The sequence below is a fragment of the Suillus fuscotomentosus genome, assembly GCF_016647785.1.
Source record: "Suillus fuscotomentosus strain FC203 chromosome Unknown F5891scaffold_169, whole genome shotgun sequence".
Taxonomy (NCBI): Eukaryota; Fungi; Basidiomycota; class Agaricomycetes; order Boletales; family Suillaceae; genus Suillus; species Suillus fuscotomentosus.
In genome coordinates, this window is record NW_024539681.1 from 1 (window position 1) to 20,702 (window position 20,702).

A 20,702-nucleotide genomic window follows, 5' to 3' on the forward strand; every position below is an offset into this window, starting at 1 on the left:
GGCTACTACTTCCCTTAACGATGGATTCATCAATCACAAAGCAGGGCTCTTCGGGTTCTAGGTACCTTGCCCTGCCGCGTTCATGGTTCTTGGCCTTGAGGTAACATTATTGCCAACATGGTTTGACCATAGACCGCCCTTCGAAACGGACGCTTCCTCACCAAAACTAAGGTGCATGGCAAAGCGCCGTAGTGGACGAGATGAAAGGGAGCACAAGGGCACATACCCTGAAGACGTGAAGTCCGATTGCCCGTCCTATACTTATCTCCAGTCGGTATCGGTGCACGGTGTCCCGCACGACGTTTGGCGTCCCTTTGTCAGCCATCGATCCCCTTTGCAGTTCACAGCCTTCCATCAGCATCTATCATCAGGTTCAAATATAATCACATAATAAGCCACCATCTGTTTTTTCCCTGGGGCCCTTGTGCCAGTTATGGGCGCTGCAACTAATGGTCAGGAGTAAACATTGACAGTTCGGGTACGTACTAGCTGCTGATTCACCAAGGTAGCAAGATGCCGGCACCAGGTCAGGGTCGTGGGTCGTCATGTTTGTATACAGGGCGCGTCAACGGGGTTGGCGGGGAAAATGAAAGAAGTCGAAAATGGAACAGAGGACACGTAACGTTTCTTCGATGAACTGCCGCGGCTTGATGCTGACTCCACATACAGATCACATCGCGCGACGTTCAAAGGTGGGCGCTTGTCTCTGGTTGACGAGTAGCACATTAAATTATGCCCGTCGTGACTTCTTTGAGGGCCTCGAAGACTGCGTTGTTCTCTTCCCTTCGCGAAACACTTCTACGGGTAGTACTTACTCCTCGAAGATGGTGCATCTTTTAGTCAATATAAAATGAGCCAACGAGCAGCATTGCAGCAACGTAATGTTTCTCGGTTGCCACAAAAGACTTCTACAAGCCTCGAGGACGGTGTCATCAATTCACTTTCCGATATGAAACGGGCAAGTAATTCCAGACCTCAGATCGTACGTCCTCATTTCGATCGCATTTTAGTCGCTTCGCTGAGCGATGAAACATTCCTACAAGTACAAGAAATGTAGTCATGAAAGGGCGATGGTGCACTATATTTACTGGCTGAGGGTGATGACCGTCAGCATTGCGGGACCGAACTAAGTCAGCGATAGGAGATGCCCACAACCAGTCGGATTGCCTACTCCAAAGCCCCGAGTGCACGACGATTAGGAAGACCGCATGGTAGTGGGAAATGATTGTGCGGAGAAGACCGCACGGGACCCGCATGGCCCGTATTCCGTCATTTCATCCAACATCTCTCGGCGATTGTTTGGAGGGTCGAGATAGTCAAGGTACAACTTTGGAAACCAGCCAGGGCACACCATGGAGGCAGTAGGACATTTGGTTTACATCTGAGAGTACTAGCCTGGCCCCTGGGCCTAGGTTATGGCGTCACAATGGTTGATGATGATAGGAAATAACCGATTATGAAGGGAGGTAAATTACAGATTGTGCGAAATAGATGCAATTGATAACGATTTAGCTGCGAGCGTCAGGAGGTGTCAGGTCGATTGTCCTGCGGGAGCGAAGGATCCGTGAAACTGTGGTTACACTTGGTACACACGAAAAACAGAATCATGCGGGTTTCCTTCCGTTTTGACTGATCCTGGTAGAAAACGGCGCTAGAGTGGAGTAGGAGATATGGTTAGCAAGGGTAAGCTGTATCGTATTGACATCGCGTACTCGTCTTGGCCACAATGCGGACATGTAATATTTGAGTGCGCCTGATATCAGAATTAGATAGGGTAATGTAAGATGACGCGGAGCGGTGACGAACCAATGTGGGATCCGATCCCAGGTCGGTAGTAATTCCCACCTGTTCTCTGTTTGATTTAAAGGTCAGTAAGATGGCACAAAATATTTCAGCTTCAAGCACTTACTTGGTGACTGTTAGTAAATCATTCCTGTAGACACACTTGTTCTCGCCGATCTCCTCTTCGCTACATATTCGACAAGCGTAAACCATGATGCGACGCCCAGTGTCAGCCTTTGGGTAAAGCAGATTATTGCACTCTGAGCAGAAGTGGAGTGATGCCTGCATGTGGCAAGGACGACCAGAATATAAGAACGGTTGTATAAATACGGCACAGACATATGGGGACGGATAGAAGCCTTTAGCAGTGAACTGCAGCACAAGAGATTAAAAGACAGACCATCGCAGGGGTGTTGAAGATATCAGCCTGAGTACAAGATGGATTTCAATCTCCGACAGCGTGTCGTGCCCACTCTGATCCATACAAAAGTACTCGACATTCAAGTCCAAGTGCAATACTTGGCTAACTGTTTATGATCTGTTAGGTGCTCGACAAGTCCTTCGCGAGCTTTGTTTATTGAAACGTGGTGTTAGCAACACGTACGTTCAGATGGATTTATGTGGGTCTATGGACGTTACGGATATGCTTTGCGCTTCTTGGAACTGGGTACATTCACCCAGATGAACACATGCAGAATGGAGAAGTGACCTCCGGTGAGTCTGAGCCTCGTGTTTCTCCTGCCACTCTAATCCCAGAATCTAAATATTTAAGGTGATCTCATGCCTTACCATACCATCCGTACTTGGGAATGGTCCGCTGTACTTCCCGTTCGTTCTATAGTACCGGCATTTGCGACAACTGGAATCCCTGTCTGGTTTGCTAAGGTCCTCAGCAGTGAGAAACTTTGTGCTGGAACTGTCATGTATGTCTTACACGGCCTGTTTAGAGGAACACTTAATACAGGGAGTGCATCCAATCCTACTCTTTCGACTAGAACGGTCCGCCTTCTTGCTCTTATCTGGGCTGATCGGTAAATCGTTGTAATGCATCTCTGCAGCTTATGAAACTCAAAGCATTATTAGATTACAGCTTGATGAGTTTGGTGCCGACGCCGAGTGCCCGACGCCTTGGTCTTCTGCTTCTGGCGTCGTCTCATGTCATGAACACGTTCCAGGTTCGACCCTTCTCGAATTCTATCGAGGCTGTCCTTATTTCTTTGAGTCTGTTGTTCTTGCGCAAGATACGTTCGGTTAAGATGCTGGATAAGGTCCGTTTGGCTATTCCCGACTTCTCGAGGATCTCGAATCTAATCTACCGGTAGAGTTATTATATCCACTTACTAGCCATAACCTTTGTGACTGGTATATTCACTCGCCCAACCTTCTTGATATTCGGGGCGCCCATCGCATTTCAGGTCGCACTTGGAACGTTTATACATGCCAGAACTGTGACCAGGTGGCTGCGGCTTGTCGTCCCGCCGTTATTCACTGCAGCAGGGACATGTACCGCATTTTTGGTGGCGGACACCCTATATTTTCGAGGTACCCTTGACGACATCGTGGTGACACCTTTTAATTTTCTCATGTATAATTTCGCGTCCCAAAATCTGGCAGAACATGGAGTTCATCCACGTTGGCTCCACATTTTCGTGAACCTTCCGATGTTGTTCGGCCCCTGGATCACTTGGCTAGCAGTGCGCGTGATTGTGGACAGCGCCACATTGTTTAATAAGAAAAATGACAAATCATTCGAAGTCGACGTTCTTCACCCGAGTAAGGGCTTTTATTGACAGTGCTCGCAACCACTCACATTTTGTCCACTCGCAGCAATCATACAAATGATCATTTTGTCATTGTCTGTCCTATCTGTGCAACCTCACCAAGAACCTCGCTTCTTGGTGCCTCTTTTGTTGCCAATTATTGTCTTGATAGCAAACACTGGACAATTGGCCCATGTTGGCAAAACATTCTGGGTATGTTAACACATTGAAGTCAGCCAGAGGCTGCTAACAACTTTGTAGGTATCCTGCTCCATATTCAACTTCGTGCTCGCGGTTCTATTTGGAATTCTACATCAAGGAGGCGTAGTACCCTCCCTATTCCACCTCCATCCCTTGGTTGCTAATGCTTCCCTCGGCACGCGGACAAACATAATCTACTGGAAGACGTACATGCCGCCGCTCCACCTCCTTGGCGTTAACGAACGAGGTTATTCCCATTTGCTCGATGCAAGCAGGTTCAGCTGACGTAGTATCACTCAGATGTTGCAACTGGCTTAGTTTCTTTCGTTGATCTCGCCGGGGCGTCCCAAGATGACTTTGCTGCATCCCTCAGTGCTGATGATTACGACAAAATATTTCTTGTGACTCCCGTGGCCATGCGATACACGCTACCCCCTGCAATCACGGGCTGTATGGAACTAAACCAGACCATTTTTCCGCATCTCGATCTTGACCACATTTCGGAGAGCATAGATGCAGGCGTACTTGACGGCCTTCGTTTAGGGGTGTATACCTTGTCACGTAATTGTGTCTTTGTTTGAACCACTAATGGACTTTGGCGAATTGAGCGGTAATGCTGAGAACTGCCCGTTGGTCTCCACCTCTTATAACCATTCGGCACCATCTAAACATTATTTTCTTTGCGGTTTGTCAACCGGCGAGCCTGAACGCCGTGCGCCATAGTGTGATAGAATAATTTAACCACGTCGCAATCTGAGACTACAATATCAGAGTGCTGACTCGGCTACTACTGATAGATGTGGCGGTCTGAAAGTCTCTCGTTCGCAAATTGCAATATGCAGTAGCTGCAAGCGCTACTATAGTTTCCACCCTTCGTGGTTCCCCAATATCAGACGTCGAAAAACTTAGACCGATCATCATAAAGAAGCCAGGAGACATGGAGGTAAGGGAGCGTGGCCAAATGATCTTTATTGCCAGAGTATGGTACAAATGCATCCACTACGACAGTCTACAGATGCGAGAAATGAAGCGACTATGTTGGAAAAGGGCTCTGGAGGTTAATGTTTCTCTGATAATGGCCTGAAGTCGTAGCTCTTACTGCGTTTCAATGTGTTTGCATTACAGCAGTTTGCATAATGGTAGAGGCCGGCGGTATTTCCAAAAAAATGTGCATTTAATTTCAAAAAAGTAGTGCTACAAAGATCGATTTTTATCTCAACAACGAAGCAAGCTATTGACATGGTCCAAGCGACAAAACTGATCAGAAAAATCGAATGCAGACGACCAGCGAAAAAACTAAGCGATTCGGTGAAGTTGATGGTCACCTGCCCTCAGAGCCAGTAGAACTACAAAGATTGATTTTTATTTCAGTAACGAAGCAAGATAATGACAAGCGATAAGATACAAACCTGATCAGAAAAATGAGGCGCAGATGACTGCAGAAAGGATGGAATGATTTGGCGAAGTGGACAAAGTCTTGCCTCGTGTCTACTAGCATAAAAACCAAATTCACATACATCTCACTTTTCCCGCCGGTTTGCTACATCGTCTCACAGGATGGCAAAGGCTTCCACCTGAGTGCGCAAGGTCAAGGAACCCAGGAAATGTGGTCGTCCTCCGAAAAAGCAATTACAGCCCCCCAGTGGTACATGTAACACAGGTGGAAGATCCTCTGAGTCAGGAAGTCGTCTCAAAGACTGAACCTGTGCGATGAAGTGTTTGCCAGATTGTGGACAATGATAGGTGTTTCCCGCGAGCCTTGCTAATCTCGTCATGGAGCTCGTCTAGATACATATCACAGCTGCAGGACAAACAGCCATGCATGTACCTTTGTTATGTCAGAATTTGTGCAGGAAGAGATTGAATATGGATGCACCTCGATATCTTCCAAGTCCAAATCATACTGGCACTATTATCACTCTGGCTTTCTTTATACGGCTGCCCAGTCAACTTATAGCATTGCGCAATCTTTTCTATTGTCGATTTGCTTGCACCAGTGTATTTCGGATGTGTCGAGGAGCAGTAGCATTCAGATGATTATTTTGCATAGTTCTTGCGACAATTTGTGATGGGGTAAGGGAGACATTTGAAAGTGTTGTTGTAGACTGTTGGCTCTGAGAGCATGTGACCATTAACTTCACCGAATCGCTTAGTTTTTTCGCTGGTCGTCTGCATTCAATTTTTCTGATCAGTTTTGTCGCTTGGACGATGTCAATAGCTTGCTTCGTTGTTGAGATAAAAATCGATCTTTGTAGCACTACTTTTTTGAAATTAAATGCACATTTTTTTTGGAAATACCGCCGGCCTCTACCATTATGCAAACTGCTGTAACAGAGCCGCGTGAAACTGACATATTTGGCATTACCAACCGACCAATATCAAGCAGTGTTCATGGCGTCTCTGCCACCCAGGCTCAGCCATTTTGGTCAAGCAAAACCAGCGTTCATACAAGCTAAATCATCGTTTCTCACTCCCGGCCATTTCACACAAGCTAAGCCATTAGAAAATCCTGCCCCTACTGCACCTGCACCTCGCCCACAACAACAGCAATTGGTGCAGAATAATCGCCGTAGAACGGAAGTGGCACCGGCACCTGTAGTAAGCAACGAAAAACAGCCTGCAAAGAGAAAACGTAGGAGGGCGGATTCAAATTCACCTGATGCACCCTATGTTAGACTTGTCCCTATTACGGATGATGACCCGAACGCGATGGACGTCGAAGATGTCGATGGGCTCAAGTCTCGCAATTTTCAAGCATTTGACAGGATCAAAGATCCGATAATCGTATGTTCCTACCTATTTGAACCAGAACGTCATTAACATTCTTTGAGTGCTGTATTTATTGCCACGACGTTGGACCTTACATATGGACATGTCAGGCTGAAGGTTGCGGGAACCCTGTGTGTGTCGGCTTGAGTGAATGCGATCACGGATGCGTAAATATATTCTCTGATCCAGAGACCGGTAACATGAGCGTGACTGAAAAGACATTCATGTGTCCTCGATGCCATCGGGATAAAGGTCTAGCAATGACTGTAAGTCAATCCGCTGCTTCATTGTCACACATCTATAAATCACTCATTACAACAGTACAATGTTCAAGGATACTCTGTTCGACAAGACTTTCTCTATCGCAACCGTTTCCCCCTGCTCGCTATTTTCTTGTCGTGGAGTGGTTTTGAAAGCCCGTTTGCTTCAAATCTAATCAGATTAACGCTGGAAGAACATTATCGTCGGGATAAAAGCAGGGTGCGTGTGTTCATTTTTACTGGATAACTCTTTCACTCTGATGATGATTGAAAAGTTACATATAATGACGCGAGCCCTGAGAGCCGGGAATAATTGTCCACAAGCTATGACCCCTTCGTTCGATTGGATGCGTGAGTTCAACTATGAGGGAAATCTGTTGATATTCGTCAACACACATTCTGACACGAAGACGGGCAATCTCGTTGTATCTGGAAACGAGAAAAATCCAATGTCCATTCCAATTTATGAGGTGAGATTTCTGAAATCTCAAAATATTTATCTAAGGATATGGACGATTGCGAACATAGCTTCTTTCAAAGTACATTGGGGATCATAATTTGAGAGCTGCAACGCATGCGATCTCCGCAATCAACAAGAAAGCAGGTGTTGGTCCATGCATTCGAGGGCTTGTCATCTGCGCATGCGGATCCACGGGAAGACTTGATGACAGTGCACTGTTGTTAACACGATTCGTGAAAGAGTAAGTGACATTTTCATGATATCCTAAAATATGATTGTCTCATATACAACCAATCAGGGATATCTTCGATTTTGTGCTTACATTTTTGAGTGTATCGACAATGGATCCAGTGGTCGTTCCTGCGTTGAATCGCTTTATCGAGAACGTGTATGTATACGGCTTGCAGATGTGGGACGCGCTGGAGGAATCATTTGGTGAAGATAGACACGCCCTCAACCAATCACCCGTATTTCTGTCATTCGCTGAGATGAAGACCAATGGAGACAAAGTGCGACAACGTACCGTCCACACCAGGGTCCTAGCATACTCCAATCTCAGAGACGGGCGGCCTTGGGGCCTTGACATATACCGGTGTTTGAGTGCCGCGTGCAACGCACCTGCCTACAACATAATTTTTCATCCACACGGAAAGCAATACTACGGGAAGCAATGGGTGCAGACAAAGATTAAATATGAATGTCTGGAATGCGGCGTTGTCCAGAAAGCCATTTCATGTCCACCTTGGATACATGCAGCGCGGTCTCAAAACTATGGACGTGTTTGGTATGAGTGGCCACTCAGCGCTGAGCACAAAAGAGACATCGGAATCATATGCTGACCATGGTACGATACATTTTATTTTTATGTCATGCAATGTGTCGATGACTGTGTTTTGATATTGACTTTCTGCGTTTGAAGATGTCATGTTTCGTTTACTCATCTGCATACTTCTCACGCAAAGTCGATATCCCTCCCTGCTCGAGGTTCTTTTTACGATTTAGATCACTATAGTATGTATAATGTGCCATTTTGTCGCATACATTCTAATATATATAAGCACGGAATGTCTGATCCCATGGAACCAATTCGCGTCTACCCCACGTGTGCGCTCCAGCTGATCGCCACTCACATTCGAATTGTTCGATCTCCCGTGCCGCACTGATCTCTGTTCCTATTCACCTACCATCATCCTGTCTTCGGGTACGATGTCACCGAGATATTCATGCGCTGTTTTCAACGGATACTGAGTATGAAAAGCGCACTTTCGAGCGCGCTGTTTCCAACAGACTCTGAGGATGAGAAGACCACTCATCTCCTCTATGAAAGTTCATGCGCATCTTCACTCTCAACATGCCCGTACACACGATTGGAGACCCAGAGTACACCGACTTCGTGGACATGTTAGGAGAGGACTGGTCCGGCAAACGTCAAGCTCTTCATCTCATCAATCAAATCGGGAGCATCACCGATGCCATCGACTTTCTTTTTCCCCCGCACGTTCTACTGGATCCAATGACATGCATTCAACGACATCATGCTCGAAGCGCTGCCTGGAGATTTCGGTGCCCTCAGACCGGTGAGATGCATTGCCTGTCTCGCATCACTTTCAAGCCTCCGCGGAGCACCTGGACAGTCAACCAAAAAAAGTTTCCTCTCAGACCGGCATACGCGACCACGTTCAACGGATGTCAAGGTCTGACGTTGCAGAAAGCAGTACTAGACCTGCGCACGGACTCCTTCGCGCACGGACAACTATACACGGCATTGTCGAGAGTGAGATGTCGTCGTGACATTCGCGCGCTATTTGCAGAGACTGAGGATGAAAAGACGACGGCGAACGTAGTGTATAAGCATCTGTTACTATGATTGAGGTTGAACTACGTCTGAAGGCGATCGGAGCGCTTGTGACGTATAAGACATAGACTGGGAAAAGGTCGGTCCACAGAAATTTGGCGCATCGGTTTTGGGAGAGCTGACTGGTAATATTCAAAAGTCCTCAGTTATGGTGTATTTAACTTATCCTATTCATATACACTTGATACACCAACTGCCGTTTTCCAGCGCCTCCTCGGAAAAAAAAATCTTGATCAGGCGAGGATCAGCCTGTGCGAAACTTAACATTTATCTGGTTATAACGCAGCATCCTATTTTAAAAGCTTCGGTGGGAGGAGCGATCAATGCGGATGGAGAGGTCTACTGCCAGACCGGGCGGGCCAGACCTGCAAAAGAGATGGAAGGAACGACTTGAGTGCTTCGGCGAGTTGTCTAGGAAGCAAAATATTGATGCGGGACCAGATGCCTGTTATTGAGCTGGCAACAACTCCCTATTGGCGACACATCCGGGTGAAGAGTAGGGGTGTGTCGGAAACATTGGCTAAAATGGTGGTTCGTGTCACTGAAAATATACTGGGACATTCTTGAAAACGATGACGATGAACAAGGTACTTCTGTAGAAGCTATCGGAAGCCTCTGATTACTAGGGTTGGGTTCAGGGTGGTTCAACTTGCCATGTTAAGAAGGTATCGTTCTGTTCTATGCACGTGCGGGAGCTTTCATGTCGCCGAATAGACTAGTAACCAAACTGGACGTCTTCGATGTGAAGAAGGGCTTGAACATAGTCGCCGCTTGAAGGCTTTCAGAGTGATTCGGAGTTTCAAATAACACGTGACTATGTATGTGCTAAATTTGCAAATCCGCGCGCCGCGACCGCGACTCCGGCGGCCAATCTTTGGTTGAGACTTGCCTACTCCGAGTTGTGATTTTCCTGAAATTCATGGAATGATATATGACATAGCTTCGGTAAGACGTCGACACGGGTGCCATCTTGTTTCAAGTTACACGCGAACTAATGGTCTGGAGTAGCCTACAATTAGGATTTTATCTGGCGACACCTTGTCTTTCAATCGTATCCTTCTCCCAGTCGAAGCCTTTATGTCTATGGTCAAACGTCAGGACTATCAGAGGTTAACGCTGAGTTGATTGTTATGTCCACTCCGGAGCTGTGACACGTGTGGTATGCACATTGTGATCGAATATCTGAATCTTCTGTGCTACTTTCAAGTTTTCTTCTGAGAACTTGAATGCCGTGACATCTTCCAACGATGTATTGGTCACCGGCCACTCGGTTCTATGTGCGCATGCCCCACTGGGCCACTGAGGCTGCATGCTACATGTTCAATGAAAAGCACGCGGATCAAGCATGCTGTGGTGCGCAGTCTACCACAGCTCGAAGATATAAGTAAGACGCTCGACTACTCTTACTTTAAGTCAACCAGCCCGACCACACAAAACATCAACATGAGCTGGAGAAGTCTCGACAGTACCCCAGAACTCTCTCACCCAGTATTGGCAGTCCCGTATCGTGTTCCGTCATCGGAAGGCTTTGCCTCTCGTGCGATGAGCCCTCTCTCAGCCTCGGCCTCTCAACTATCGTTTAGTTCACCTGTTTCCCGGTCTTCCCGGTCGCCATCGGGGAACATAAGACTTCCTGGACTCCTCGGCCAGTCATCCGTTGTCGCAAGCCCGGTCGAGTCCGTAAGAAGCATTGCCTCATTCTTTACGAAGCTGCGGTCTCCGCCGAGACATTCCGAGTTTTATTTGCAGGATGAATTATCTGTCTTCCTGGTAGGTAGTCCAAATCTCTACATTTCTGAATTTTCACATTAAAGAACATTGTGATTTAATAGGTAGACGGGGTGTTATTCCGTGTACATCGCTTTTTTTTGCAGCGCGAGTCGGATGTGTTTCGCACTATGTTTGTGTGTCCTCCAACCCAGGACGGTCCTGAAGGACTCACTGACGACAAGCCCATCGTCCTGCCTGAAGTGACAGTCGCTGAGTTTGAGGCTTTGCTCAAGTTCCTATACGATGGGTATGCCTCTCACACATCACCGTACCTCGTATCACTAACTACCTCTCAGGGGTATCTCACCATCTCCTTTCTCAACAGCAGACGAATGGATCAGACTGCTGTCGATTGCAACCCGCTATGCAATGGAGCGTATCCGTGCGAGAGCGTTGCATGAACTAGAGTGCCTCCCACCGCTTGATCCCATCCAGAAGATTGCCCTGGCGCGGAAGCACGACGTACGGGAGTGGCTGTTGCCCTCTTACGTAGCGCTTTGTTTAAGGCGAGAGCCTTTGAATGTGCTCGAGGCAGTAGAACTTGGGCTGGAGACCATGGTACTCATAGCGATTGGTAGGGAAACTGTAAGGGACCCTGGTACTCTGAGAGATTTCGAAGACTTAAGGCAGCCACTGGGATATGAAGAATTTATGACAGCAATCGTTGCCAACATATTTGGAGATGGGGAGTTCTCGGGTGCTTGAAATACGTAACGTGAAGTGCGCAGTATGGCAAAGATCCGAGGGGAGTGTGTTTGACATAATACAATTTAACAGTGACAGTACAATTTGTACAATTACAGGAACAAGCGTGTTATGTATGTTTTTTTGCGGTAATTTTGACGTAAATCGTCAACACGAAGTAAAATGTTGAGCAGACAGTTTCGCATCCGCTTCATGCTGACCTTATGCTGGCCGTCTGACACAAAAATGTTGGGTCCTCTGTCTGGCGTCAAAAAAACGACGTACCTCTGCACTGCCAGTAATGGAGACCGGAGGCGACCTGGTGGGTGGAGATGTAGACGCAGCGGAAGAAGTGCGTGCAATCATAGACAAATCGAGGTCTAATAGACAAGATAACAATTAGCTGTTGCATGTGTCACATTCCGTACAGTGACCGACCTTGTGCCTTGAGTGCGTTCTTCCTCATCTGCCTAGCACTCTCCCTTTCTTCCTCCGTGAAGGAGTTGATCCGTTTCTCGGGTTTGGGCTTCTCGTGAACGGCTAGAGCACCGTGATGAGCGTGGAGCATGACAGTGCAGTCATTACGTACAATTGTTGCGTTGCTGGCCTGTGGTATTTTCCTCGAATTCTTCCTCCTCCTCGTCTGCAAGTGCGGCGGCCTCGAGGTAGCGTTCATCGTTGATACTACCCCAATTGTGTTGGCCACTGCCATTCTTTCGAACGGACTTGTCGAGGCCGGACTTGGACTCAGAGCGATCCCGTAATAAAGCACGAGGGAAGCCAGCGCGTTCTGTGCGAGTCATGATGAGCCTTTGTAGTGATGAGGTCTGTTGGGGATCAAAGTGGTCGTGTGTTGGGAAAATAAAATTGGATGTAAGAAATCGGAAGACGTAGTAGTCTGCTTTTATAACCTGCAGTGCTTTGCCTCACGCCACCTGTGACTATAACTTACAAAGGTAAAGATTCGAGACAAATCTACGATCGACGAGGCTCGTGACCGGAACAACGACTTTTTGTTAGTTTTTGTTCCATCTAGGGCACGTCAATCAAATGGTTGTACCTTTCTTGTTTCACTACGGTGCTGCGGCCGTTCGTACTAACCCAATTGTTTCTGACAGACTTCAATGTCGTCTGACGCTCACTGAGGCTCTGGACAGGCTGCCCATCCCCAGTTCCAAAGAAAGAACTTTGCGGGGAAACGTGAGAATATCATTAAGACGCACGTGGTCACATCAGTCACATGGCTCCACGGTAGCAGAGCTACACCTTTGTACTTACAATAACCCTTTGACAACAGGTGAAGATTTCTTGAGGAAGTGAAGTCATCTAGACCACCCACCTATGAATGGGATAATGGAAGCCGCAGTTCAATCCCTTCTGCGATCATCTGAGAATCTCAAGGCGGCACTCGAAGTCGAGGTCACACAACTTCAAGAACGCGGTGACCTTTCAAGTTCTTCTACAGATGACCGATCCAGACGCATTCTGGCCGTTGTATCGCACAGAAGGGAATACGTGGGAGATGAAGAAGGCAGGTGTGTAACTTGCTTCCTGTGTCAATGGTTCTCGCGCAGGATCTGTTGTTTTTATGCTAGAAGTGGGATACGTCAGGGTCCCTTTCCTGCCGTACAGATGCTTCTACTAAGCTCCGCTCGTTCAACTTTGTGCTGACTCTGAGAAGCGTTCTTATTTTCAAGCGCACACCGGGTCGCTCTATCGAGGACTTGAGTGTGGAAGTTGCGTATCCGATTTCTGGAAGTTTTTCGTTCTCTGTTGCACAAGCAAGGAGAAAAACTTTAGACCTTCGCGCATCTGGGGGAGAGACTGCCGCTACGCTAGGTCAGTCGAGATCAGGTGTGTAAATGCGGCTAATACAATAAGTCGCATTCTCATCGCATCGACAGAACTTACTTTGACTATAAAGTATGAACTGGCTACTGAAACACGAAGCCATACTTTAATCACACGAGATACGAGGAAATTGCAGTCCTTCACTGCAGAATGCAGACGTTTGAAGGACATGTTCAGTCAGCTGTCCTTCTTTTACGTCCCCTATATTGACTTACCAGTGTATCTACTAATTGTAGCTAGACATGAATTCGATGCTGATTTCTCTTGGCTATCACTTTACACGCAAGAGAGCTCTTTGAAATGTACGATACCTCCGATCACGTAAATGTAAATACACGAGCTGACTTGATACTAGCCTTTTCATCTCCTATAGATTTGCGCATGGTCAATGCACCGTTGCATACGCGACTTTCGCCGGCAAGTGCGGGTCTTCCAGGAGACGATGCGGATGATATCAGCATTGTTCGCGAAAATTGGATCTATAACAAAGCTATTGAAGAAGCTTTCACTGGGTCATCGGCGCGCCTGCTGTATGCTCGCTAATACTGTTCTTGAATTATTTTAACGGGCAACTTCGCTCATGAACAGCATCCGCACGGGGACATTCAATGTCAATGGAAAAATGCCGTCGCAGGACCTATCGCCCTGGCTCAGACAAACAAAGCGGAATTCAGAGATATCGGGATGGATCTCACCTTTGAAAGCCATATCACCACTCGACATACTTCCAAACCCAGTTGATGAACGTCAGTGACGTTTTGTCACCATGTCAATTTGTCATTGATTGCACCTCACTCCTTGATTTAGATATGACCACCAGCCTAGGAGCTTCTTCTGCCACACTAGCTCATGCAAGTTTGAACAACGACGCAAAGGTCTCTGATCCAGATCTCCTTGTGCTAGGCTTCCAAGAACTAGACCTTTCAACCGAAGCCCTTTTGTATGCTACCAGTACCGTCAGGGAAGATGCGTGGGTGGAAGCCATCTTGGCTGGGTTGGGTGAGAGAGGCATTCTCTACGAGAAGGTATCGTGTTTTATTTATGTATCTACTGCAATACGATATATAATGTCCGTCAGCTCGCTTCCAAACAGCTGGTTGGCATGCTGATCGTTGCAATTGCGAAGAAGTCGCGTCTGTCATGCTTTAGTGACATCAGATTTAGCACCGCTGGTGCAGGAATCATGGGCATTATGGTATAGGCATAAACATGATTTCTGTGGCATTTAATCAACATTTATCCTGCAGGGCAATAAAGGTGCAACAGCAATACGGATGTCATACACACCTTTAGCCCAAGAGATCTCCGCAAGTCCCACAGTACTCACTTTTGTTAACGCACATCTCGCAGCATTCGATGAAATGATAGAGAGGCGAAACTTTGACTTCCACGATCTTTCCAGGCGCCTAGTCTTTGATCAGACTGACGAGCTTGATTCTAATTCTTATGCGAACACCGCATCGGAAACTTCGAGAAGGCCTGTTGGGTTGTTTGAAAGTGACGTATTATTCTGGATGGTGCGTTGTAACTTGCCCTCTCCATTACCTCACTTACACTTTTGGAACTTTAGGGAGGTTGGTTGATTATTACCTCACGAGATGAATGATTAATTTGGCCGTCACAGATTTGAATTACAGGATAGATCTTGCGGACGGGGACGTCAGAGAACTACTAACATCTTTTCCAGGCCCGGGTAACGTCCCACTTTTGCTTAAGTATGATCAGGTTAGATGATGACTGACATAATTGATCACCGTGCTGATTGTATCGAGCACTCAGTTGAAGATGGCTATCGCAAGCGGGAAAGCATTTGCCGAGTTCTCGGAGCATGCAATTACACATATGCCGTGCGTAGTTTCCTGCCGAATAATTACATAAATCAAATCGCTGGGCGTGGTAGTTCGTACAGATACGCGTCAAATACATCAGAAGATTCTCTGGGATATGATCGAAAGTGAGCGGTTTTCGCAATTGGCTTACTATTGGAGCAATTGACTTATCCTGCTAGGCGCAAACCCGCATGGACGGACCGCATATTACATATGTCGGCTCCAAGTGTTTCAGTCACCCAACGTTCATACTGCAGCCATCCTCAAATAACATTGAGTGATCACCGTCCAGTATCAGCTGATTTCGATTTAAACGTGTGTTTTCTGTCCACAATGCCATGGTGATCCATTCATGCTCGATGTTTATCAGATATCAATTGTTGACAAGCAGAGACGTGAGATCGCCGCCTCTAAGCTGTATCGGGAGTTATGGGGCGTGGAACATTCTTCCGAAACACCGAAAATCAAGCTGCAGCCAATGAAATTGGACTTTGGAAAAGTCTAGTAGGTTTTTGCACCTCCTAGTTGGTAATGACTGAAGTTTGGCTCAAAGCTACAAGCGTCTAATCCGACAAACGTTATCCATTCAGAATAATGGACAGGCAAGTTGACTCAGTAATTTACACAGCCTTTGATGATTACGATTTCCAGATCCCCTGCGTTTACCGATTTGTCACTGCAGATGCTGAACAGCCAATCTGTAAGCAATACCTGAGCTCTCATATCACCAATTGATATGTTGTATTAAAGGTCCACAATGGCTTAAGATTGATCCTGTGGTGGTACGAGGCATCCTCGCACTGTAAAGCTCAGGCTAACCCGCAACTTCTTTCTTTGCAGGGCCTACTTCGTCCGGGTGAATCGTCGACTATCACTGTCACAGTGTTTGTCGATAACTCGCCTGCGTCACGGCTGAATCTTTTACCGCCCCGCTTGGATTTTACCCTCATACTGCATACTGCTCTAGGGAAAGATCACTTCATCTCGGTCACCGGCGAATACCGTACGCCCATTCCTGTTCAGCCTGATACACTCACTGGATATGACGAACACAGAATATACTTGCTTCGCAAACAAGCTTGCCAGACTTACACGACTTCCCTGTCCCGTGCGATCTATGAAGTCTCCGAACGATCAGGTGCCTGCCCAGCAGCTAGTAAACGCTCCGCGGGAGATCATGAGATTGATCAATTGGTTGATGACCTATGTCACCGATCCAGTTCGTGCCATAAAGGTTCTGACTGCATGTCCTAATGGCGCTCTAGATTGATTTATTCAATGGTCTTATTGAAGAGAGAATATGCATAAACATCAGAGAGGTATTTACGAGTCATCTTCGACATTCATGCATGTGTTAATAACTGTTCATAGTGTCTTGATACAGGAGATCAATTCCCATCCCCCCAGTCTGGAGAAGAACACGGTCCGCTGACGACTGCCATTGTATCTACGTTGGTACAGTTATTGGACTCGTTGGTAGATCCTGTGGTGCCCCCTTACCTCCATGCGCGGTGTCTGCAAATGACAAGTAGAGACGAGGCATTCGAGGTACGTTCACAAAACTCCAGTATCTTGGATAGTCTTTATGCGAGTCCCAGCTACTGGATGAATTTCCTCCTGAATCAGTCAATGTAAGGTTCCACACATGGTGCACACACCTCTTGTTAACTCTTCCTAGGTATGGATCTCGCTTACTGCATTCCTCCATTATATGTCCCTGCAAAAACTGTCGTCACAATCATCGACGAATCAAGCGGAAATGACAGAAAGGCTGGGTGCGTCTATCATGCATTATACAGAGTTCATTAGAATATCTACTGAACGAGGTCTGTAGCGACTGTATTTGCATCAGTATTACTGCGGGACGACTCAATAGGGCTTTACACCCCCGTGTCTCCAATCGGAAAACGGAAGTTTTTGCTTCATTTTGTTGGCTGATTTACACGCGACATCCCAGAAGTCCTGTGGATATATCTCAAGCGCTTTGGATTTATAGTGTAGGGAGGACAATGCATGCAACGAGCAACAACTAAATTTATAAGATATCGGACGGAGAACAAGCTCGAAATCAGTTGGAGGCAGAAACAAAAGCGGCTGCTTCCATGTCGTCCGGCGTGGACAATCCCTAGGCATATGTCGGGATTGGAGGAAGGAGAGGGGAGGGGAAACATAGTCTTCCTCAGGATATCACCATTCCCGGTAGCACCCGCTGCAGTAATTCGTTATACATGGATGCATGAGAGTTGGGGTACGACGAGAAAAACGAGACACCCATATCTGTTTATCCGGCTCGAGAGTACCTGAACGACAGTCAATGATGTATGATTTGTCTGAAAGGGCTACTAAGTTGATGTGAGCTGGATTTGAGTGTTGCGAAAGTATTGATGGCAGAGGATTAGGTGTTGGTGATGGTGCCTGGACCAAGACTAGAAAAACGTAAGTTGAATATGAAAGTCCCCACTCGAGTTTTCGTCTTGTTTTATAAGCGAATGAGGTAGGGGAAATGTAGTAGGGGAAATGTAGTAGGGAAGTGCAACGGAACCGTCAAGTCAACTGGGTAGCAAATGGGTAGAAAAAACACGTTTAGTGGACGAGGCTCATCGGTGCGAACCGCATCCTTACCAGAAGAGGAGGGAAGGAGCTTGCGTAGAAAGTGAAGAAAAACATGTAGATCGCTTGTAGACAAAGGTCTAGGTGGGCGAGAGGTAGGAGACATGACAGGTATTAATAGTACTAGACCATGAATGGTACCGGTGCGCCTTGGGTGTGCCCTTTGAAAGGAGCTCCGACAGTCTCGAGTGACTCATGGACGTGGCGCGGTCATCCATTATTCATGAAACTGAATGCAGTTACGATAGATTTGTCTTTTATTATCCAGGAAACCAGCGCAGATGTCCCCCTAGCCAGGTCCCATGAGCGGAATGACATTCACTTGGACATCCCACACCTGAAGGCACTGTGTCATCACCGCGGCCAGCTTCCGAGAATCGAAGTGCTAGTACGCCAGGATAATCGTCATAATTTTGAATAAACCAGCAACGAGTTGGCCTGTGTCCAGGCTCTATAACAGCGCACTGTGGAGACTCATCGATGTCGCAGCTTAGATGCCTGTTCTCACGATCCTCTCAACTCAAGGACCCGTGACAACCGAAAAGACAGTCATTCCTTTACCCAGGATTCATATTTGGATTATCATGACTGTCGGGTGTCCGTGGATGTGACTACCTAAGTTATCTTTGGCCATTTCCCCAAAACAGCGAACCTAGTAGGTCTGGCTCTTATCTTTCCTCCACTCGAATCTGATGAGTTTCGAGGCGTCCTGTGTAGCTTTGCCTGATCTTTACGAGGCTTCAATCGTGGAACTTCAAGATGGTCTAGTCAAAGGACACTTCACTAGTGTTCAACTTGTCAAGGTAGACTCTTACTGCTCCAGTACGTATCCGATGCAGCGTCTAATCAATCGCAGGCCTACTTGAACAGAATCGAGGAAGTAAACTTGAAGGGTCCTGCATTACATGCGGTCATCGAGACTAATCCAATAGCCTTATCACAAGCTGCGGCCCTTGACGATGAACGGAAAGACAAAGGTGGCCGCGGGCCATTGCACGGAATACCATTATTGTTGAAAGATAACATTGCTACGCTGCACGAAGAAGGTGAGATTCTCTGCGTTATATGTGTACATGCAGTACTAATAAGTCGATATTCGAATAAGGAATGAACACGACTGCAGGTAGATTCTGTACTTCTGCCTGCCATTTTGTAGATCACAGCTTTTGGGGGTATCCTAGGTTCCTACGCACTGCTGGGTTCTGTCGTTCCTCGAGATGCATTTGCTGCTGCACAATTACGTGAAGCTGGGGCTATATTTATAGGAAAATCAAACCTCTCAGAGTGGTCCGGTATGAGGGGTGAGTGGGGGCGTATGAAGGGACAAGTTCCCAATGGCTTGTCGGAGCGTGGGGGACAAACCTTTTCCCCCTACTACCCGAATGCACATCCGTCTTCTTCGAGCTCCGGAAGTGGCGTTGCGATGGCCATTGGTCTCGCAGCTGGTTCGCTTGGCTCAGAAACTCATGGCTCTATTGTCTCTCCAAGTAGCAGGAACAATGTTGTGGGCATCAAGCCCACCGTCGGGCTGGTATCTCGCTCAGGCGGTAAAGTTTTCAGTGGTGGCCTTCCTGATTCCCTGACTGATTATGAACGCCAGTAATACCTATCTCATCTCATCAAGATACTCTTGGCCCAATGTGTCGTTCTGTCACTGACGCCGCGCTATTGTTGAATTTCATGGCCGGGCCTGATCCTCGAGATGAAGTTACTTTACGTCAGCCCGGACTAGTCCCAGACTACATGAAGGCGCTTGACAAAAACGCCCTCAAAGGTGCTCGTCTTGGAGTGCCTCGTTCTTTCATCCGTAATACCAAGGTCATCCAGGAGACCTTCAACTCAGCTCTTGACGTCTTTCGAGCTTTGGGCGCGGAAATCGTTGATCCTGCGGATTTCCCGGATACAGAAGAACTACTGACATCGAAGGCGGAGAAGCGGGTACTGGACGTGGACTTCAAAGTTGATCTTAACAAATACCTATCAGAACTTGTCGACGTTCCGACAGGCGTCAAGACTCTCGCTGCATTGATAGAATTCAGCGAGAAACGTGCGGACCTAAATTTTCCACCACCATTTTACAATGATCAATCGCAGTATGTCGGCTCAAATCTCATACGCGATATGCTTTTAGCCAGGATATCTAGATTCAAGCAATCGGAAGCCTCTCAAGTTGATGACGCCTACTTTTCGGCACTAGCCGAAGAATTCGACTTGGGACGCACGAGAGGAATTGATGCCACTCTGGCCCAGTTCAATCTCGATGCTATAATTCTACCAACCGAAAATGCATCGACACCCACGGCAATCGCAGGGTATCCGTTGATATCAGGTTGGTACTTCTTACTGTGATCTTAATCCTACTCAAATTCATCTAATATTTAGTGCCCCTCGGATTCCAGCCAGATGACGTCGAGTTACTTCCTGTGACGCCACCGTCAATCTATACGCAAGCCCCGGGACTTCCTTTTGGAATTGTTTTTATGGGAACCGCGTATAGCGAGTTCAAGCTCATCGGCTATGCGTATGCATTTGAGCAGGCTACCCATGTGAGACTTCAGAGAAAGGCCTACGAAGATGCGATTCCTAGAACCCAATTAACGGACATTATGTCCCAGCTGTGAACGTGGCTTTAACATTATTCACTGCCATACAATACTGATGCCCAGTGAAAACCCAACATGATGAGGTCGGGTGGAATATGATAATTCTACAATTACACAATACGAAAAATGATGAGGTCTGAGATTTCCGACCAAGACGTATTGTATTGCATCGTCTTCGTTGTATTGTGCATTGTCCTCGCATCGTTTTTGCATCGTTTGCATCGTTCTCGCATCGTTTCGCATCGTCGTTCGTGTTGTGCTGCACATT

The 20,702-nt window shown here is 47.0% G+C and overlaps 8 protein-coding genes across 8 annotated transcripts; 6 read left to right on the forward strand and 2 right to left on the reverse strand.

Moving 5' to 3' along the window:
- Positions 1-1,437: 1,437 nt before the first annotated feature.
- On the reverse strand, positions 1,438-2,231 carry F5891DRAFT_156569 (uncharacterized protein). The gene is made up of 5 exons (XM_041370699.1): positions 2,183-2,231; positions 1,910-2,064; positions 1,807-1,852; positions 1,713-1,753; positions 1,438-1,651 (listed from the first exon to the last, which is right to left on the reverse strand). Exons 1-5 carry the CDS (start codon positions 2,183-2,185, stop codon positions 1,522-1,524), a joined length of 375 nt encoding a protein of 124 aa, XP_041217292.1. The 5' UTR covers positions 2,186-2,231; the 3' UTR covers positions 1,438-1,521.
- F5891DRAFT_1074430 (glycosyltransferase family 22 protein) lies at positions 2,221-4,368 on the forward strand. Its single transcript, XM_041363356.1, has 9 exons — positions 2,221-2,322; positions 2,377-2,496; positions 2,555-2,677; positions 2,730-2,813; positions 2,866-3,050; positions 3,105-3,555; positions 3,610-3,755; positions 3,804-3,990; positions 4,044-4,368. Exons 1-9 carry the CDS (start codon positions 2,316-2,318, stop codon positions 4,322-4,324), a joined length of 1,584 nt encoding a protein of 527 aa, XP_041217293.1. The 5' UTR covers positions 2,221-2,315; the 3' UTR covers positions 4,325-4,368.
- Positions 4,369-6,676: 2,308 nt separating this feature from the next.
- On the forward strand, positions 6,677-8,327 carry F5891DRAFT_156716 (uncharacterized protein). The gene is made up of 6 exons (XM_041370700.1): positions 6,677-6,679; positions 6,765-6,778; positions 6,834-6,996; positions 7,048-7,242; positions 7,301-7,473; positions 7,531-8,327. The coding sequence occupies exons 4-6, from the start codon at positions 7,057-7,059 to the stop codon at positions 8,069-8,071; spliced, it is 900 nt and encodes a 299-aa protein (XP_041217294.1). The 5' UTR covers positions 6,677-6,679; positions 6,765-6,778; positions 6,834-6,996; positions 7,048-7,056; the 3' UTR covers positions 8,072-8,327.
- A 22-nt stretch (positions 8,328-8,349) lies between these two features.
- On the forward strand, positions 8,350-9,462 carry F5891DRAFT_156744 (uncharacterized protein). The gene is made up of 3 exons (XM_041370701.1): positions 8,350-8,433; positions 8,491-9,166; positions 9,227-9,462. The coding sequence occupies exon 2, from the start codon at positions 8,563-8,565 to the stop codon at positions 9,097-9,099; it is 537 nt and encodes a 178-aa protein (XP_041217295.1). The 5' UTR covers positions 8,350-8,433; positions 8,491-8,562; the 3' UTR covers positions 9,100-9,166; positions 9,227-9,462.
- A 1,167-nt stretch (positions 9,463-10,629) lies between these two features.
- On the forward strand, positions 10,630-11,562 carry F5891DRAFT_965805 (uncharacterized protein; the record flags this gene model as incomplete). Its single annotated transcript, XM_041376192.1, has 3 exons — positions 10,630-10,857; positions 10,920-11,104; positions 11,154-11,562. 3 exons carry the CDS (start codon positions 10,630-10,632, stop codon positions 11,560-11,562), a joined length of 822 nt encoding a protein of 273 aa, XP_041217296.1.
- Positions 11,563-11,657: 95 nt separating this feature from the next.
- On the reverse strand, positions 11,658-12,452 carry F5891DRAFT_156756 (uncharacterized protein). Its single transcript, XM_041370702.1, has 4 exons — positions 12,131-12,452; positions 11,980-12,081; positions 11,827-11,921; positions 11,658-11,776 (listed from the first exon to the last, which is right to left on the reverse strand). The coding sequence occupies exons 1-4, from the start codon at positions 12,342-12,344 to the stop codon at positions 11,753-11,755; spliced, it is 435 nt and encodes a 144-aa protein (XP_041217297.1). The 5' UTR covers positions 12,345-12,452; the 3' UTR covers positions 11,658-11,752.
- A 554-nt stretch (positions 12,453-13,006) lies between these two features.
- F5891DRAFT_987589 (DNase I-like protein) lies at positions 13,007-17,159 on the forward strand (the record flags this gene model as incomplete). Its single annotated transcript, XM_041377923.1, has 23 exons — positions 13,007-13,076; positions 13,174-13,380; positions 13,629-13,694; positions 13,766-13,922; positions 13,981-14,138; positions 14,200-14,417; positions 14,471-14,587; positions 14,640-14,909; positions 14,963-14,966; positions 15,017-15,117; positions 15,172-15,239; positions 15,293-15,346; positions 15,401-15,536; positions 15,592-15,720; positions 15,873-15,921; positions 15,972-16,003; positions 16,062-16,224; positions 16,277-16,440; positions 16,487-16,540; positions 16,606-16,644; positions 16,683-16,769; positions 16,900-16,996; positions 17,074-17,159. 23 exons carry the CDS (start codon positions 13,007-13,009, stop codon positions 17,157-17,159), a joined length of 2,526 nt encoding a protein of 841 aa, XP_041217298.1.
- A 1,364-nt stretch (positions 17,160-18,523) lies between these two features.
- Positions 18,524-20,452, forward strand: F5891DRAFT_1198920 (amidase signature domain-containing protein; the record flags this gene model as incomplete). Its single annotated transcript, XM_041368691.1, has 6 exons — positions 18,524-18,634; positions 18,688-18,877; positions 18,937-18,954; positions 19,013-19,378; positions 19,432-20,160; positions 20,214-20,452. 6 exons carry the CDS (start codon positions 18,524-18,526, stop codon positions 20,450-20,452), a joined length of 1,653 nt encoding a protein of 550 aa, XP_041217299.1.
- Between the last annotated feature and the right edge of the window lie 250 nt (positions 20,453-20,702).

Excerpts from the sequence above, each read along its gene's own strand:
- F5891DRAFT_156569 (XM_041370699.1), bottom strand. Across the intron at positions 1,853-1,909 it reads GATTTACTAACAGTCACCAA|AGAACAGGTGGGAATTACTA; the intron begins GTAAGTGCTTGA and ends TAAATCAAACAG. Across the intron at positions 1,754-1,806 it reads TGGGATCGGATCCCACATTG|GCGCACTCAAATATTACATG; the intron begins GTTCGTCACCGC and ends TTCTGATATCAG.
- F5891DRAFT_1074430 (XM_041363356.1), top strand. Across the intron at positions 3,051-3,104 it reads CGGTTAAGATGCTGGATAAG|AGTTATTATATCCACTTACT; the intron begins GTCCGTTTGGCT and ends ATCTACCGGTAG. Across the intron at positions 3,556-3,609 it reads AGTCGACGTTCTTCACCCGA|CAATCATACAAATGATCATT; the intron begins GTAAGGGCTTTT and ends GTCCACTCGCAG.
- F5891DRAFT_156716 (XM_041370700.1), top strand. The coding sequence starts at position 7,057 with ATGACGCGAGCCCTGAGAGCCGGGAATAATTGTCCACAAGCTATGACC. Across the intron at positions 7,243-7,300 it reads TGTCCATTCCAATTTATGAG|CTTCTTTCAAAGTACATTGG; the intron begins GTGAGATTTCTG and ends TTGCGAACATAG. Across the intron at positions 7,474-7,530 it reads TTAACACGATTCGTGAAAGA|GGATATCTTCGATTTTGTGC; the intron begins GTAAGTGACATT and ends ACAACCAATCAG.
- F5891DRAFT_156744 (XM_041370701.1), top strand. The coding sequence starts at position 8,563 with ATGCGCATCTTCACTCTCAACATGCCCGTACACACGATTGGAGACCCA.
- F5891DRAFT_156756 (XM_041370702.1), bottom strand. The coding sequence starts at position 12,344 with ATGACTCGCACAGAACGCGCTGGCTTCCCTCGTGCTTTATTACGGGAT. Across the intron at positions 12,082-12,130 it reads AGGCCAGCAACGCAACAATT|CCGTTCACGAGAAGCCCAAA; the intron begins GTACGTAATGAC and ends ACGGTGCTCTAG. Across the intron at positions 11,922-11,979 it reads GAACGCACTCAAGGCACAAG|ACCTCGATTTGTCTATGATT; the intron begins GTCGGTCACTGT and ends CTTGTCTATTAG.